Here is a 14,675-nt window from a genome sequence, read left to right as displayed (position 1 = left end):
TTTGATGTCTTTTATTTTCTCAATACAAGCGTCCATCAGCTGTTGTGACAGAGATTTAATGACGTGAGGAAACGTGCAGCAGTTGATGTGTTGTGAACATTATCACAAATCGTTTATAAAGTCTTTTGTTTGTTTACTGGGATGTTCACTTGTCCTTTATTTAACTGCAAACTGTACCAGTGTTCAAATAACATCAATGCTAGTTAAAATGTTTAGTCATCTCATCGAATTGAACGCTGGCTGTGAAGATTGTGTATTTCATGTGAGAGGTGTCACTCTTTATTTTTGTTGGCCAAACTGTTGTACTGAACTAAAAAGGCGTTGTTGTTTATTAGACTTCATCTTCATTAGCCAAACTGCATGTTTGGCTATTTATGTTCCATAAATATTGATGTTAAAGATTTATTTTTTTGTGAAGAAATGTTTAGAATGAAGTTCATGAATCCAGATGGATCTCTATTACAATCCCCAAAGAGGGCACTTTAAGTTGAATACTTCAATGTGTAGAAATCTTTATTTATAATTGAATCACTTTATTTTTCAACAAGTTTTTTAGTTATTTTTATATCTTTTTTTCCAAATAGTTCAAGAAAGACCACTACAAATGAGCAATATTTTGCAGTTATACAATTTAATAAATCAGAAACTGATGACATAGTGCTGTATTTTACTTCTTTATCTCTTTTTTTCAACCAAAAATACTTTGCTCTGATTAGGGTGTACTTGAATTAAAAAAAATGTTCACAGGGGGCACATCACTGAAAAAAGGTTGAGAACCACTTTTGTAGAGGACGTTAAAGGCAGTGCAGTCCCGGTAGCCCTTAATAATGTCGGCCGGGTGAAAATTGGGAAAAAATTGGGAGAATGGTTGCACTAGTAGATTGTCTAGAGGTGCACTGAAATTCAGGAGTCTCCCGGAAAAATCGTGAGGATTGGCAAGTATGTTGCTAGGGCGGGAAAGCATTCATAGAAGGTGAATTCATTAAAAAGTTCATGTTAGATTTTTTAAGAAATCTTTTCTTGCGGCCCAGCCTCACCCAGTTTCTGCATCCAGTGGCGCCCAGGTAAATTGAATTTGAGACCCCTGCACGAGAGATTTTAGCGCTATGATAGCTAGTCTACTGACAGATATGAGTAAGAACTTTACGCTACTTTATTTTAGAAATGGCATTAGCGGAGGATGAATGTCCCATAAGAAGGTAGAGAAAAAAAGAAGCTTATGACTACGGTGTCGTCAGGGACTACAATTGCGGATGCACGCACATTTTCAGCACTTATGCAGATCCCAAATACAGATCAGCAGGTACCACAAGGTAGGAAAAGTTGGTTTTGCTTAATATTGCGGAAAAAAAACGCCAGGTAATGTCTGCTAATAGGTGCCATTTTGCGGTCCTTATACACACACACCATAATAATACTCGTATGTTTAATACGCCAACAATCCATCAAGTTTGTGACTTTATAGCTTACCGAAGTCATACTAAAAACATTTTGACAGATTTTTGAGCGCTGTGTGTATTGTTCTATAATGTCAATGGAGCGTTTAAAGGTTTGGTGTTGTTTACTGCTATCATATTGCACTACACATATCTCTTATGTATGACTGCCATCTACTGGTCACACTTATCATTATACCATGTACTAAATAAAGTTGCTTCAAGGTCGTAAGCAGAACCAGACGTATGCCGTACATTAAGCGCACCGAGTTATAAGGCGCACTGTCAAGTTTTGAGAAAATGAAAGGATTTTAAGTGCGCCTGATAGTCCAAAAAATAAGGTAATTTTATTTAGCAAATAATCATTAACTTAGAATTTTATGGCAACAACACATTGCAAAAAATGTTGGCACAGGGGCATTTTACCAATGTGTGTCATGGCCTTTCCTTTTAACAACACTCAGTAAACATTTGGGAACTGAGGAGACCAATTATTTAAGTTTTCAGGTGGAATTCTATCCCACTCTAGCTTGATGTACAGTTAAGTTGTCATATTTTACTCTTCATAAAACGCCACACATTTCCAGTGGAGACAGGTCTGGACTACAGCCAGGCCAGTCTAGTACCCGCACTCTTTTACTACGAAGCCATGCTGTTGTTACAAGTGCAGAATGTGCTTGGCATTATCTTGCTGAAAAAAAGCACGGGCATCCATGATACCGTTGCTTGGATGGCATATGTTGCTCCAAAACCTGTTTGTACCATTTAGCGTTAATGCTGCCTTCACAGATGTGTAAGTTACCCAAGTCTTGGGCACTAATACACCCCCATACCATCACAGAAGCTGGCTTTTGAACTTTGAGCTTAGAACAATCCGGATGGTTCTTTTCCTCTTTGGTCCGGAGGACACGACGTCCACAGTTTCCAAAAACAATTTGAAATGTGGACTCGTCGGACCACGGAACACTTTTCCACTTCGCATCAGTCCATCTTAGATGAGCCTGTAGCCAGCGAAGCCAGCGCCGTTTCTGGGTGTTCATAAATAGCTTCCGCTTTGCATAGTAGAGTTTTAACTTGCACTTACAGATGTAGCGACCAACTGTAGTTACTAACAGTAGTTTTCAAAGTGTTCCTGAGCCCATGTGGTGATATCCTTTACACGCTGTTGCTTTTTGAAGCAGTACCGCCTGAGGGAGCACAGGTCACAGGCATTGCCACTTACTTGCAGTGATTTGTCCAGATTCTCGGAACCTTTTGGTGACATTACGGAAAGCAGATGGTTCTTTGCGAATGCTGTCTGAAAAATCCATCCATTTTCTACCGCTTATTCCCTTTTTGGGATCGCGGGTGTCTGAGAAATGTTGTTCTTAATCAATTTGCTCACTCATTTTTTCACAAAATGGTGACCCCTCATCCCATCCTTGTTTGTGAATGACTAAGCATTTCATAAAAGCTGCTTAAATACCCAATCATGACACCCACCTGTTCCCAATTAGCTTGTTTACTTGTGAGATGTTCCAAATAAGTGGTTGATGAGCATTTTTCAACTTTCTCACTCGTTTTTGCCACTTGTGCCAGCTTTTTTGAAACATCTTGCAGCCATCAAATTTCAAATGAGGTAATATTTCAGTTCGAACATTAAATATCTTGTCTTTGCAGTCTAATTAATTGAATATAGGTTGAAAAGGATTTGCAAATCATTGTATTTTGTTTTTATTTACGAATTACACTATGTGCCAACTTCACTGGTTTTGGGTTTTGTACATGTTGTAAGTAAATATGTAATGTGGTAACAGGCACATAATAATAATGTCATATATACGTATTTTGCTAATTTTAGGCAAACATTAATTTATGAAACGCACCACAAATTTTGCTTTTTCCTTCGACAACATAACTGATTACTACTCACTGTGGACATGAGAGCCAACAATCATAACAAAATAAACACTTTATAAGGTCTGCTGTCACTGGAATACCGGCTGATAGGTTGTTGATATATTCCTGTTTGGATGAAGAATTAATTTAATCCTTGCGGAGAAAAAAAAGAGGGTTCAAAAGAAGCGACTTTTCGTGTCTTTTTTGCCGTTTCTGGGTCTAAATTGGATACAAAAGTTGACCAACTTGTTGGGTTATGTCCTCATCCTTTTGCTAGCAAGATGAAAGGCATGATTTATGATCTAAAATAAACTTTAAGATTCACCAGCTGATGATGTCAATTTAGCAGCGTAAGCTAGTTAGCTCTCTGGGATCACGGCGTTGCTACAAATAGTTTGTCTGTTTATTATAATAACAATATGGCTGAACTTGGTTAATATTCAGGACACAAAATTTAAATTGAATATTATTGGTGCTTTCTGTACAATTATTCAGAGGGCTTTATGGGCTGAATAGAGAAACTCCCGTTGACTCCATTGGAACCGGACTTTTATCTATTTAGAATAAACATTTTTTTAAATACTTCCGTCTTCTTGTCTCTCATAATGATTGCAAACCAGGGGTCGTCAGTCGATCTTTGGGAACACTACCGGTCGATCGCGAAAATATTAGAAAAAAAATAATGCATTGGTAACATCAGTAACACCTCCATACAGAGAGTGACCAAAATTTTAACCTCCTTGCCTCTTCCTCTTCAGCCTCAAATTCAGACTCTCTCGACACCGCGGCCACACCCTCTGAGCATGGCGGCACACTTCACCCGCTTGTCTCACAAACAATGTATTAAGGCTGACTGTTGCAACGCATAGGACATTTTCTTGCATCCGACATCAAACAACTCTTCCTGCATACGAGGACTTGCGTTTCGGGGACGCATCATTAAAAAAGGCGCCCACACGTTCTGGGTAGCAATAAACCGGCCTACTCTCTCCAGCAACGCGGTATTCTGGTGGACGTTCTGCCACGTCTTCCACAAACTGTAAGGTTCCGTAAAGGCGAGTGGCCCGTCTGTTGGTCACGCAGCCGACTGTCATCATCATCATTATCATTGCTCGCCTGCAGCAGGAAGCTAACAAGCCAAATATTAGAGTCCGTGAACATTGCTCCAATGTACGGATTTTGTGTTGATTTACATACAAAGTGAACACTTACGTGTGCAGAAGCAGTAATATATGCTAAAACAAAGCGGCATGAGAAGGACTTCCCTGTTTGTCCCCTCTTTATCACACAGGTAAAACCCGCAAGGGGAACAGCTGATTTTACTATTTCCAGCGCTGAAGTACGCAGACTCGTCTCCCATATGTGACCCAAAGGGCTGCACAGGGGCCGTCCGTGGCCTGTGACTCGTTTGTCATTGGCCCTTGGCACATGACAAAAAACACCAGCAAAAATTGGGAAAAGGGCAAGAAGCAGAATGAGGAAAAAAATAAAAAATGTTGACATCAGCCAATAATAAAACCACAAAGCTTTGTCATTACAAAACAAATGTTTTTAATATATGTATATATATACATACATATATCAGGGTTGTATGGTATACCGGTATTAGTATAATACCGCGATACTAATGAATCATATTCAGTACTATACCGCCTCCAAAAAGTACCGGCCCCCGTCGTTGTCGTCACGTTGTGACATTACTGGTTTACGGCCAGAGGAGCATGTTCGGCAACGCACAACCACTGAGTACTTACAAGCAGACATAGTGTGTAGACGGAAAATGGAGAAAGGACACATGTTGGCCTAAAAACAAACGATAAAAGTAAAGCGATAACACTGGAACGCCCTCAGGAAGAGGTGCTTTCAGGACTTTGAATATGACCGATGTATGATCCTGTAACGACTTGGTATCAGATTGATACCCAAATTTGTGGTATCATCCAAAACTAATGTAAAGTATCGAACAACAGATGAATAAGTGATTATTACATTTCAACAGAAGCGTAGATAGAACATGTTAAAAGAGAAAGTGAGCAGATATTAACAGTAAATAAACAAGTCGATTAATGTTGACAAAGTAATAGAATGATAAATGACACAATATGTTACTGAATACATCAGCAGCTAAATTAGGAGCCTTCGACTTGTCCAGGGTGTACCCCGCCTACCGCCCGGATGCAGCTGAAATAGGCTCTAGCACCCCCCTCGACCCCAAAAAAGACAAGCGATAGAAAATGGATGGATGGATGTTTGCTTACTTACTACTAAAAGACGTATGTTCACTATTTTATTTAAGGACAACATTTAAATAATAAACATGTTTAATGTACCTTAAGATTTTTTGTTGAAATAAAGCCAATAATGCAATTTTTGTGGTCCCCTTTTATTTATAAAAGTATCAAAGTACCAAAAATTATCGAAATGCATTTTGGTACCGGTACAAAAATATTGGTATCGGGACAACACTATTATACATATATAAATATATAGTTGACGTAGGAGTAAATAACTGATAAATGGGTTGTACTTGTATAGCGCTTTTCTTGCTCAGGACACAACGGATGTGACGAGGTTGGTGCTAGGTGGGGATTGAACCAGGGAACCTCTGGTTGCGCACGGCCACTTTACCACTGCGCCACGCTGTCCCTAGTAGTTATTGCTTTGGTTTTTGGTAGAGACTAGGGATCTTGGGCTCAAAAAGGTGGGTGACCACTGTTTTTAAAGATAGGCAAAGTTGCAAAAAAAGTGAAGTTTCCCTTGAAAAAAAAAAATTATGTATATATATATATATATATATATATAGAGAGAGAGAGAGAGAGAGATGTATTTTGGGGATTTTTGAGAATTATTAGGATTGCACAAGCATCAGGATTGGAAGAACACCTCTGAAGTTACATAATCTTGACATATTGAATTGACAAACGTATCAGTGGGTTAATGCAATCAGCAATCAGATCATATTTTTTAAATTTTCTCCGAAAACAGGCAGCACCTCAAATAAATGCCTCCTGGTTTCATATTGGAATGTACACACAATTTAGAATTGACTTGAATAATGTATTAAGAGGATACTTTACCGTTCTCTCATATTTTCATACCTTTTGTTCTGGTCCGTGTTGCCAGAAATGACAAATTATCAAAACAAAATTTGAAAATGTTTGTATTTTGTGGACAATTAGCTTAAATACTCGATTTAATGTAGTTAGAAGCATCTGTACAGTAAAACATTATACGTGTATACTAAAGCTTGTAATGCAGTTTTTACATTGAATAAACTAACTGCATTGTTGTAATAAGATGGCACTAGCTGTCTACCCAAAAGACATGCTCTTGGGGATAGGTTGATTGGCAACACTGAATGGGCCCTGGTGTCTGGATTTGAGTGTGAATGTTGTCTGTCTGTGTTGGCCATGTGATGAGGTGGCGACTTGTCCAGGGTGTAAGCCGCCTTTCGCCTGAATGCAGCTGAGATAGGTTTCAGCATTCCTTGCCACCCCAAAAGGGACCAGCGGTAGAAAATTGATGAAAGGATGGATAGCTTGCAAACCCGATTTAATGTATTTAGAAGCATCTGCTACAGCAAAACATTAGGCCGTGTGTAGTAAAGCTTATAATGCAGTTTTAACATTGAATAAACTAACAACAATGTTGTAATAAGATGGCACTAGCTGTCTACCCAAAAAACATGCACCTGGGGAAAGGTTGATTGGCAACACTAAATGGTCGCTAGTGTGTGAATGTGAGTGTGAATGTTGTCTGTCTAGCTGTGTTGGCCATGTGATGAGGTGGCGACTTGTCCAGGGTGTACACGCCTTCCGCCCAAATGCAGCTGAGATAGGCTCCAGCATCCCCCGCCACCCCAAAAGGGACCAGCGGTAAAAAATGGATGCATGGATGGATGGATAGCTTGCATACCCGATTTAATGTACGTAGAAGCATCTGCTACAGTAAAACATTAGGCTGTGTATAGTAAAGCTCATAATGTTGCGATCCGCTGCTCGGATCTTTACATATTCTTGTTTATTGTTCCTTTTCTATATCACGTTTTGTAGTTTGACCTCCTTAGTTCCTGTTTAGTCTGTCACCATGGTTTCATATTGTTTTCACCTGCTACTCACAGTCCCTGCACTTACTAATCACCTTCCTTATTTAAGCTCGCCCCTTTTGTTAGTTCTGGCAGGGTTCCTAATTTGCCTACGTGCAACAGTGACGACTACTCTATTTATATATTCGCGCTAGCTTACACGCTACGCCTTCACTTTTTCTTAGCTCTCATGCTATTGTGTTGTTTTACCTCTTTTGTTCCTTCATGCCAAGTATTTTGTGTTTCGTTTGTTATTCCTAGCCTCCATGCTAACGCCATTTGTTTACCTTTTTCTATTAGCACCAGTGTTTTTGTTCCAGCCTGTTTTGAGTTAAATATATACTTTATTTCTTACCTTTTGTTGTGTTCTTGCCGACGCATCCCTCGCTATGCCAACTATCCGTTACACATAATGCAGTTTTAATATTGAATAAACTAACAGCATTGTTGTAATAAGATGGCACTAGCTGTCTACCCAAAAAACATGCACCTGGGGATAGGTTGATTGGCAACACTAAATGGTCCCTAGTGTGTGAATGTGAGTGTGAATGTTGTCTGTCTATCAGTGTTGGCCCTGCGATGAGGTAGCGACATGTCCAGGGTGCACATCGCCTTCTGCCCGAATGTAGCTGAGATAGGCTCCAGCACCCCCCCGCCAACCCAAAAGGCACAATCGGTAATAAATGGATGGATGGATAGCTGTCTACCTGTGTTGGGCCTGTGATGAGATGGCGACTTGTCCAGGGTGCACCGTGCCTTCCGCCCAAATGCAGCTGAGATAGGTTCCAGCACCCCCCACTACCTCAAAAGGGACAAGCGGTAGAAAATGGATGGATGGATGAATAGATTTAAATTGGGGATGTGGATACATTTTTTGTGCACCCCTATTTATATTACAGTTGTCATAGCAACTTTTTCTCGTTACCATTTACTTGTTTGCTCTTTTATTCCCCTTTTTGATGTTTTTATTGGTATTTTTAGAATGTGCGGCGGGCCTTTAAAAAGTTAACTGCGGACGTTGGGCGCCCCTGCCCTAACGGCCTTATACGGGTGCCACTAAAAGTGCCTACCGATGCTAACGCGCTCCTTGCTCCTGGAACAGCTGCCGTGATTTAGTGCATTTTCCCCGCCCTCGTGTGCTGCCTAAGCCGTAAACGCCCTCACCTTTGAGAATGATGGGGTCCTTGCCCTCCCTCCTCAGCGACTCCAGGACCACGTGGAGGGGCTGCGAGGGCCCAAGCCGGTTGGGATCCGTGGTGCTCTCGTCGTAGACCACGATATCTTTGGAGAAGATGCCCTTAAGTGGGTCCTTGCCCTCCCGGCAGGAGATGAGGTCCAAGACGGTGATCTTTCCCTGCTGCAGCCGCCGCCGGCTGATCTTGTCGGAGCAGTTGATGTGCGCCGCCCCCCGGATGTGGCTCGTGTTGTACTCCGTGAAGGCGCGGCAGTCGATGATGACCGGCACGGGCCCAATGGGGTGGCCCATGGGGCAGCAGGTCATCCGCTTGGCCAGCTCATTTGGGTGGATTAGTCTCAGGGAGGAGGCGGTGCCCGGGGCGAAGCTGGTGGCGCTTAATGCTTCGTGGTTGCTGAGCATGGGGGGCCCGGCATAGCTGAGGTTGGGGCTGCTGGCGCTCACCTGACCGTGGTTCAGGCTCGGGCTGTCCTTCTCGTAGGTGGTGACCGAGCAGCAGCTGGCACTGCTGCATCCGCACGACAAGGAGCGCGTGGAACCCTTGGATGAGGGCATATACGTCACAAGATTAGCCGTCGCCCGGATCTTCACCACCGTGGTGCTAATGACCGTCTCGTCGCTGCTGGTGGAGGCGATGGAGTCCAGGTAGCTGGTGTCCAGTCGCAGTTGGAGTTCCTGAGGTCGGATCGGCCTTGGCAGCGCCACCACAATTCTGTCGTCGAGAGGAGATGGAGGCATGGGGAGGCCGAGGGCTGGACGTTTACGGAGAACTCAACACGCCGCTCTGAAACCGGAGAGACAAATGTTTTTATACTTTGTCGTCCAACATTTTTAGAATTTGGTTCATCAAAGGGTTGCAGTGTTGTACACACAAACATTAGCTGGGTGTGTTGTTAGCCATACTTGCCAACCCTCCCAATTTTTCCGGGAGACTCACGATTGTCAGTGCCCCTCCCGAAAATCTCTCGGGGCAACCATCCTCCCGAATTCCAAACGGACAACATTATTGGGGGCGTGCCTTAAAAGCACCGCTTTTAAAGTTTTCTACAACCTGTTGTCACATCTGCTATTACTCCATACAAACAGTGTGTCAGTCCAGTCATGTAATCAATGTGGCTTTTGCAGAAATACTTACAGTATGCGAATGCAATCATACTTGGTCAACAGCCATACAGCTCACACTGAGGGTGGCCGTATAAACAACTTTAACACGGTTACAAATATGCGCCACACTGTGAACCCACACCAAACAAGAAAGACAAACACATTTCAGGAGAACATCCGCACCATAACACAACAGATCAAATACCCAGATCCCTTGCAGCACTAACTCTTCTGGGATGCTCAAATATACACCCTTGCTACCACCGAACACAGCCCCCCCATCTCCCGAATTCGGAGGTCTCAAGGTTGGCAAGTATGGTTGTTAGCTAATGGTATAAATTCGCTAATAAGTAACACACGCGCATTAGCTTTGTATGTTCTTTACTAATTATATTAACTACGCTCTTAACATTAGCACAGACATTAGCGTTGTGTGTTGTAAGCTAATGATATAACTTTACTAATAAGTAACACACGCATTAACTTTGTATGTTGTTGGCTAATGATATAAACTACGCTAGTAAATAACACGCGCAAACATTAGCTTTGTGCGTTGTTGGCTAATGATAAAAACAATGCTCATAAGTAACACGAGCACAGACATTAGCGCTGTGTGTTGTTAGTTAATGACATAAACTACGCTCATGAGTAACACCAGCACAGGCATTAGCTTTGTGGGTTGTTAGCTAATGATACAAACTATGCTCATAAGTAACATGCGCACAAACATTAGCTCTGTACAAACATTAGCTCTGTGTGTTGTTAGTTAATGACATAAACTACGCTCATAAGAAACACCAGCGCAGACATTAGCTTTGTGTGTTGTTAGCTAATGATATCAACTACACTCATAAGTAACACGCGCACAAACATTAGCTTTTTGCATTGTTTACCAATGATATAAACTACGCTCATAAGTAACACACACACAGACATTAGCTTTTTGTGTTTTTAGCTAATGATATCAACTACACTCGTAAGTAACATGCACGTAAACATTAGCTATGTGTATTGTTAGCTAATGATATAAACATTCATCTATCCATCCATTTCTACCGCTTATTCCCTTAGGGGTCGCGTGGGGCGCTGGTGCTTACCTCAGCTACAATCGGGCGGAAGGCGGTGTACACCATGGACAAGTCGATACCTCATCGCAGGGCCAACACAGATAGACAATGTTGCCAATCAACCTATCCCCAGGTGCATGTCTTTGGAAGTGGGAGGAAGCCGGAGTACCCGGAGGGAACCCACGCATTCACGGGGAGGGCATGCAAACTCCACACAGAAAGATCCCGAGCCCGGGATTGAACCCTGACGACTCAGGACCTTTGTATTGTGAGGCAGACGCACTAACCCCTTTTCCACCGTGAAACAATTGTTTCTAAACAATAGGGTCAGGCCCCAAAAAATATCTCTTTCCCAGCTGTAGTCTGTTTGGGCAGCAGCTGTTGTAATACACTTTTACACCACTTGTGGTGTAAAAGTGGTGTATATTATTATATATTATTAATTTAGTAAGAATTAATTTTAGCACTGCGTAATTACATCAATTTATCTTTCTTTTTTTTTTTTTAATTAGTTGCTTGTTTTGCAATATATTTGATTAGTATATATTTTTACAATCAGCCTGACCTAAGCTTTGATAATAATCTTTGATTAACCCGCACTTTCATACAATTTGACAAGGTGTATCCTGTTAAACTTTGAGTACAGTTGGTTAGATATAATTATTGAATGCGATTGAAATGAAGAGTAAGATTACTAATTTTGAGTTGGTCCCGGCCCCCTCCGTAGTGAAAAAGTTTGGTCCGAAGGTAAAAAAAGGTTAAAAACCCCTGAAATAAACTTTGTGTGTGGTTAGCTAATGATATAAACTATGCTCGTAGGTAACGTGTGCATTAGCTATGTGTGTTGTTAGCTATTGATACTAAATATGCCCGGCAGTAACAAGCAAAGGGACTTTTTGTGTTCCTCGCTAATGATGTAAACTACGCCCGTATGTAACATGCACATTATCTTTGTTTTTGGTTAGATAATGGTATGAACTACACCCATACGTAACACACACATCAGCGTTGTGTTGTTAGCTAATGATATAAACAACGCCCATCCCTAACACGCGCACACGCACTAGCTTTGGGTGTTAGCCAATTTTATAAACTGCGCCCGTACGTAAGACACGCTGTAGCTTTGTGTGATGCAAACTTCGCCCAAACTTAACATGTGCACGTGCATAACTGTGGCGCATTCAAGAACCCAAGTTACAGAGGCGTCACTGGTTCTTAAAGGCGGGGGGAGACTTGACTCCAAGGTGAGGCACTAATAATAATACAACCATAATAACATTGGTGTATTATTATGATTGGTATTATCCACTGATGTATCAGCTAATCGCTACTTTACAAGGAAATTATGACTTATAATCACAATTACGTGAATAACGACAGGTTATATCAGGGGTAGGGAACCTATGGCTCTAGAGCCAGATGTGGCTCTTTTGATGACTGCATCTGGCTCTCAGATACATCATAGCTGACATTTCTTAACACCAGACCTGGGCAAATTAGACCCGGGGGCCACATGCGTTATGCTTTTTAATCAGGCCCACCGGACATTCCCAAATAATATTTTTAGATCTTCAAGATGGAAATTGTAGCTGCCATCATGATGTGCAGTGATGTTTTCTAATGACAGTGAATCTTGAACTATACAAAGTAATTCAATGGTTGAAATCTGCTCTTTTGCATGATATAGTAGTTACTATTGTAATGTAATTAGTTACTATGCTAATCTAATTTGTTACTATGGTAATCTAAGTCACCGCAGCTCTGACGAGGCACCAAGCAGTGTGGGTGGTGAGCGTTTCCACAGAGTGTTTCCAGAGCAGTCAACCTGAAATGCGGGTGTCAGGGACAGATGCGGAAATAAATTTTTACAACAAAGTTCTAAAGCTTAGTGATAACTATCAGATATATCAGATTGTAAGTGAGGTTTTTTCCCCCCTCACTTCCATATTTTGATGTGTTTGTTGCACTTTTGTTGCGTTTTGCTTGATCGAAAGGTGGTGTTGTCAATATTCGGTGTTTTATCGTTCATAGTTAATATTGTAAATCCCACATTCTTTATTTTCATGTACATTCTGAGTGTCTCGTTCAGTGAAAAAAATTTAAAATTCCATTCTGTTTTTAAGAGTCTCTCATGACTTTTTTAGCATCCAATCAGACATTATTGTGAGTTTTTGTATTAGTGTCCCTAAAAATCAGATATACCGGCCCCAAGACACATTTTTTTCTCTAAATTTGGCCCCCGAGTTTAAATAATTGCCCAGGCCTGCCTAACATGATTAGTAATAAATAATTCCGCTGGTAATCAGTGTTAAAAATAACGTACAACATATAAAACAGTCTCATGCATTTTAATCCATCCATCCGTTTTCTACCGCACCTGTTCAAGAAGTCGCATCAATAGTAAGAAGTATTTTATTTATTATTGGTTAGCTTCAGAATAAAAATGTTATTAAAAAAAAGACTTATTATACTCTAAAAATGTTGGTCTTTCTTTAAAAATGCATGCATTTAGTTGTATTCAGTGTTAAAAGATATTATATGGCTCTCACGGTAATACACTTTGAAATATTCGGCTTTCATGGCTCTTTCAGCCAAAAAGGTTCCCGACCCCTGGGTTATATGATTTAAAATCATATTATTATTCCCTTTTTCCAAAAATAATTTAAGGTGTTTGATCTAGTTTAAGGGTTCTTACCTTTTCGACATTGGGACTCAACTTTTTTTACTAAAGAGGTGCCAATATCAACACTGAATTAGTCATCTCACTATTGATTTTAATCATATTCAAAAAATGTATATAACATACTTACAGTTTGCAACCTTGTCGAATGATATTAAGGAATGTGTTAACCACAAACAATTATTTCTTTAACACATAAACCATAGGTTAGGTCAGGCTGATTACAAAAATAAGTACTAATCAAATAAACTGCGTAAGAGACTCTTAAATATCTGATGAAAAATAAATTTACATCCAATTATGTAGTGCTAAAATAAAAAAAAAACATAACAATATATGAAATTAAAGTGCAAATAAAACACAGATTCACTACCTTAATCATAATGTTTGCGCTTATGAAACTTCTCTCGGGTTTTAGCTCCGGTCTTCTTCAGTGTGTTTGATATTGTCATTGCTGCCACGGATGGTGTTGTATTACAACTAAGTGCCTGAGAAACCGATGTTTTGGTTTTGGTTAAGAAACACTGATCCACATATGTTATAGAACTGTTGGTCCCATATTTAAAAAGTCAAAATCATAATGAATGTTTTTGCATGTGTTTTAAAAGCTGTTTTGAACCAATACTAAGTTGTTTTAGAGTTTATAAACATACTAGTGTTGTCCCGATACCGATATTTTGGTCCTGGTACGAGTACCAAAATGATTTCGATACTTTTTAGTAATTTTCTAAATAAATGGAACCACAAAAAATTGCACGGCTTTATTTTGACAAAAAAATCTTAGGGTACATTAAACATGTGTTTCTTATTCCAAGTTTGTCCTTAAATAAAATAGTGAACATACAAGACAACTGGTCTTTTAGTAGTAAGTAAGCAAACAAAGGCTCCTAATTTAGCTGCTGACGTATGCAGTGACATATTGTGTCATTTTCCATTCTATTATTTTGTCAACATTATTAAGGAAAAGTGGTAGAAAATGAATTATTAATCTACTTGTTCATTTACTGATAACTTCTTATTCTCTCTTTTAACATGTTCTATCTACACTTATGTTAAAATGTAATAATCAATTTTTCTCCTGTTATTTGATATTCTACATTCGTTTTGGATGATACCACAAATGTGGGTATCAATCTGATACCAAGTAGTTACAGGATCATACATTGGTCATATTAAAAGTCCTCATGTGTCTAGGGACATATTTCCTGAGTTTATAAACATGGTCGAGACA

At 40.2% G+C, this 14,675-nt stretch overlaps 1 protein-coding gene and 1 long non-coding RNA gene across 3 annotated transcripts in view; one reads left to right on the top strand and one right to left on the bottom strand.

Moving 5' to 3' along the window:
* LOC133542204 (uncharacterized) overlaps positions 1 to 14,675 on the top strand; it is a 185,422-nt gene that overhangs the window by 87,161 nt on the left and 83,586 nt on the right. The gene's annotated exons all lie outside the window — the stretch shown is intronic.
* Positions 1 to 14,675, bottom strand: part of dusp10 (dual specificity phosphatase 10) — a 35,491-nt gene that overhangs the window by 16,028 nt on the left and 4,788 nt on the right. The window contains exon 2 of the mRNA XM_061886098.1: positions 8,563 to 9,377. Coding sequence (XP_061742082.1) covers positions 8,563 to 9,331 — 769 coding nt within the window. The 5' untranslated portion in view covers positions 9,332 to 9,377. The remainder of the gene's footprint in view (positions 1 to 8,562; positions 9,378 to 14,675) is intronic.

The sequence above is a fragment of the Nerophis ophidion genome, linkage group LG24 (genome assembly GCF_033978795.1).
Source record: "Nerophis ophidion isolate RoL-2023_Sa linkage group LG24, RoL_Noph_v1.0, whole genome shotgun sequence".
Classification (NCBI taxonomy): domain Eukaryota; kingdom Metazoa; phylum Chordata; class Actinopteri; order Syngnathiformes; family Syngnathidae; genus Nerophis; species Nerophis ophidion.
Note: the sequence above shows the minus strand (reverse complement) of the source record. Positions and strands in the feature narration are given on the sequence as shown.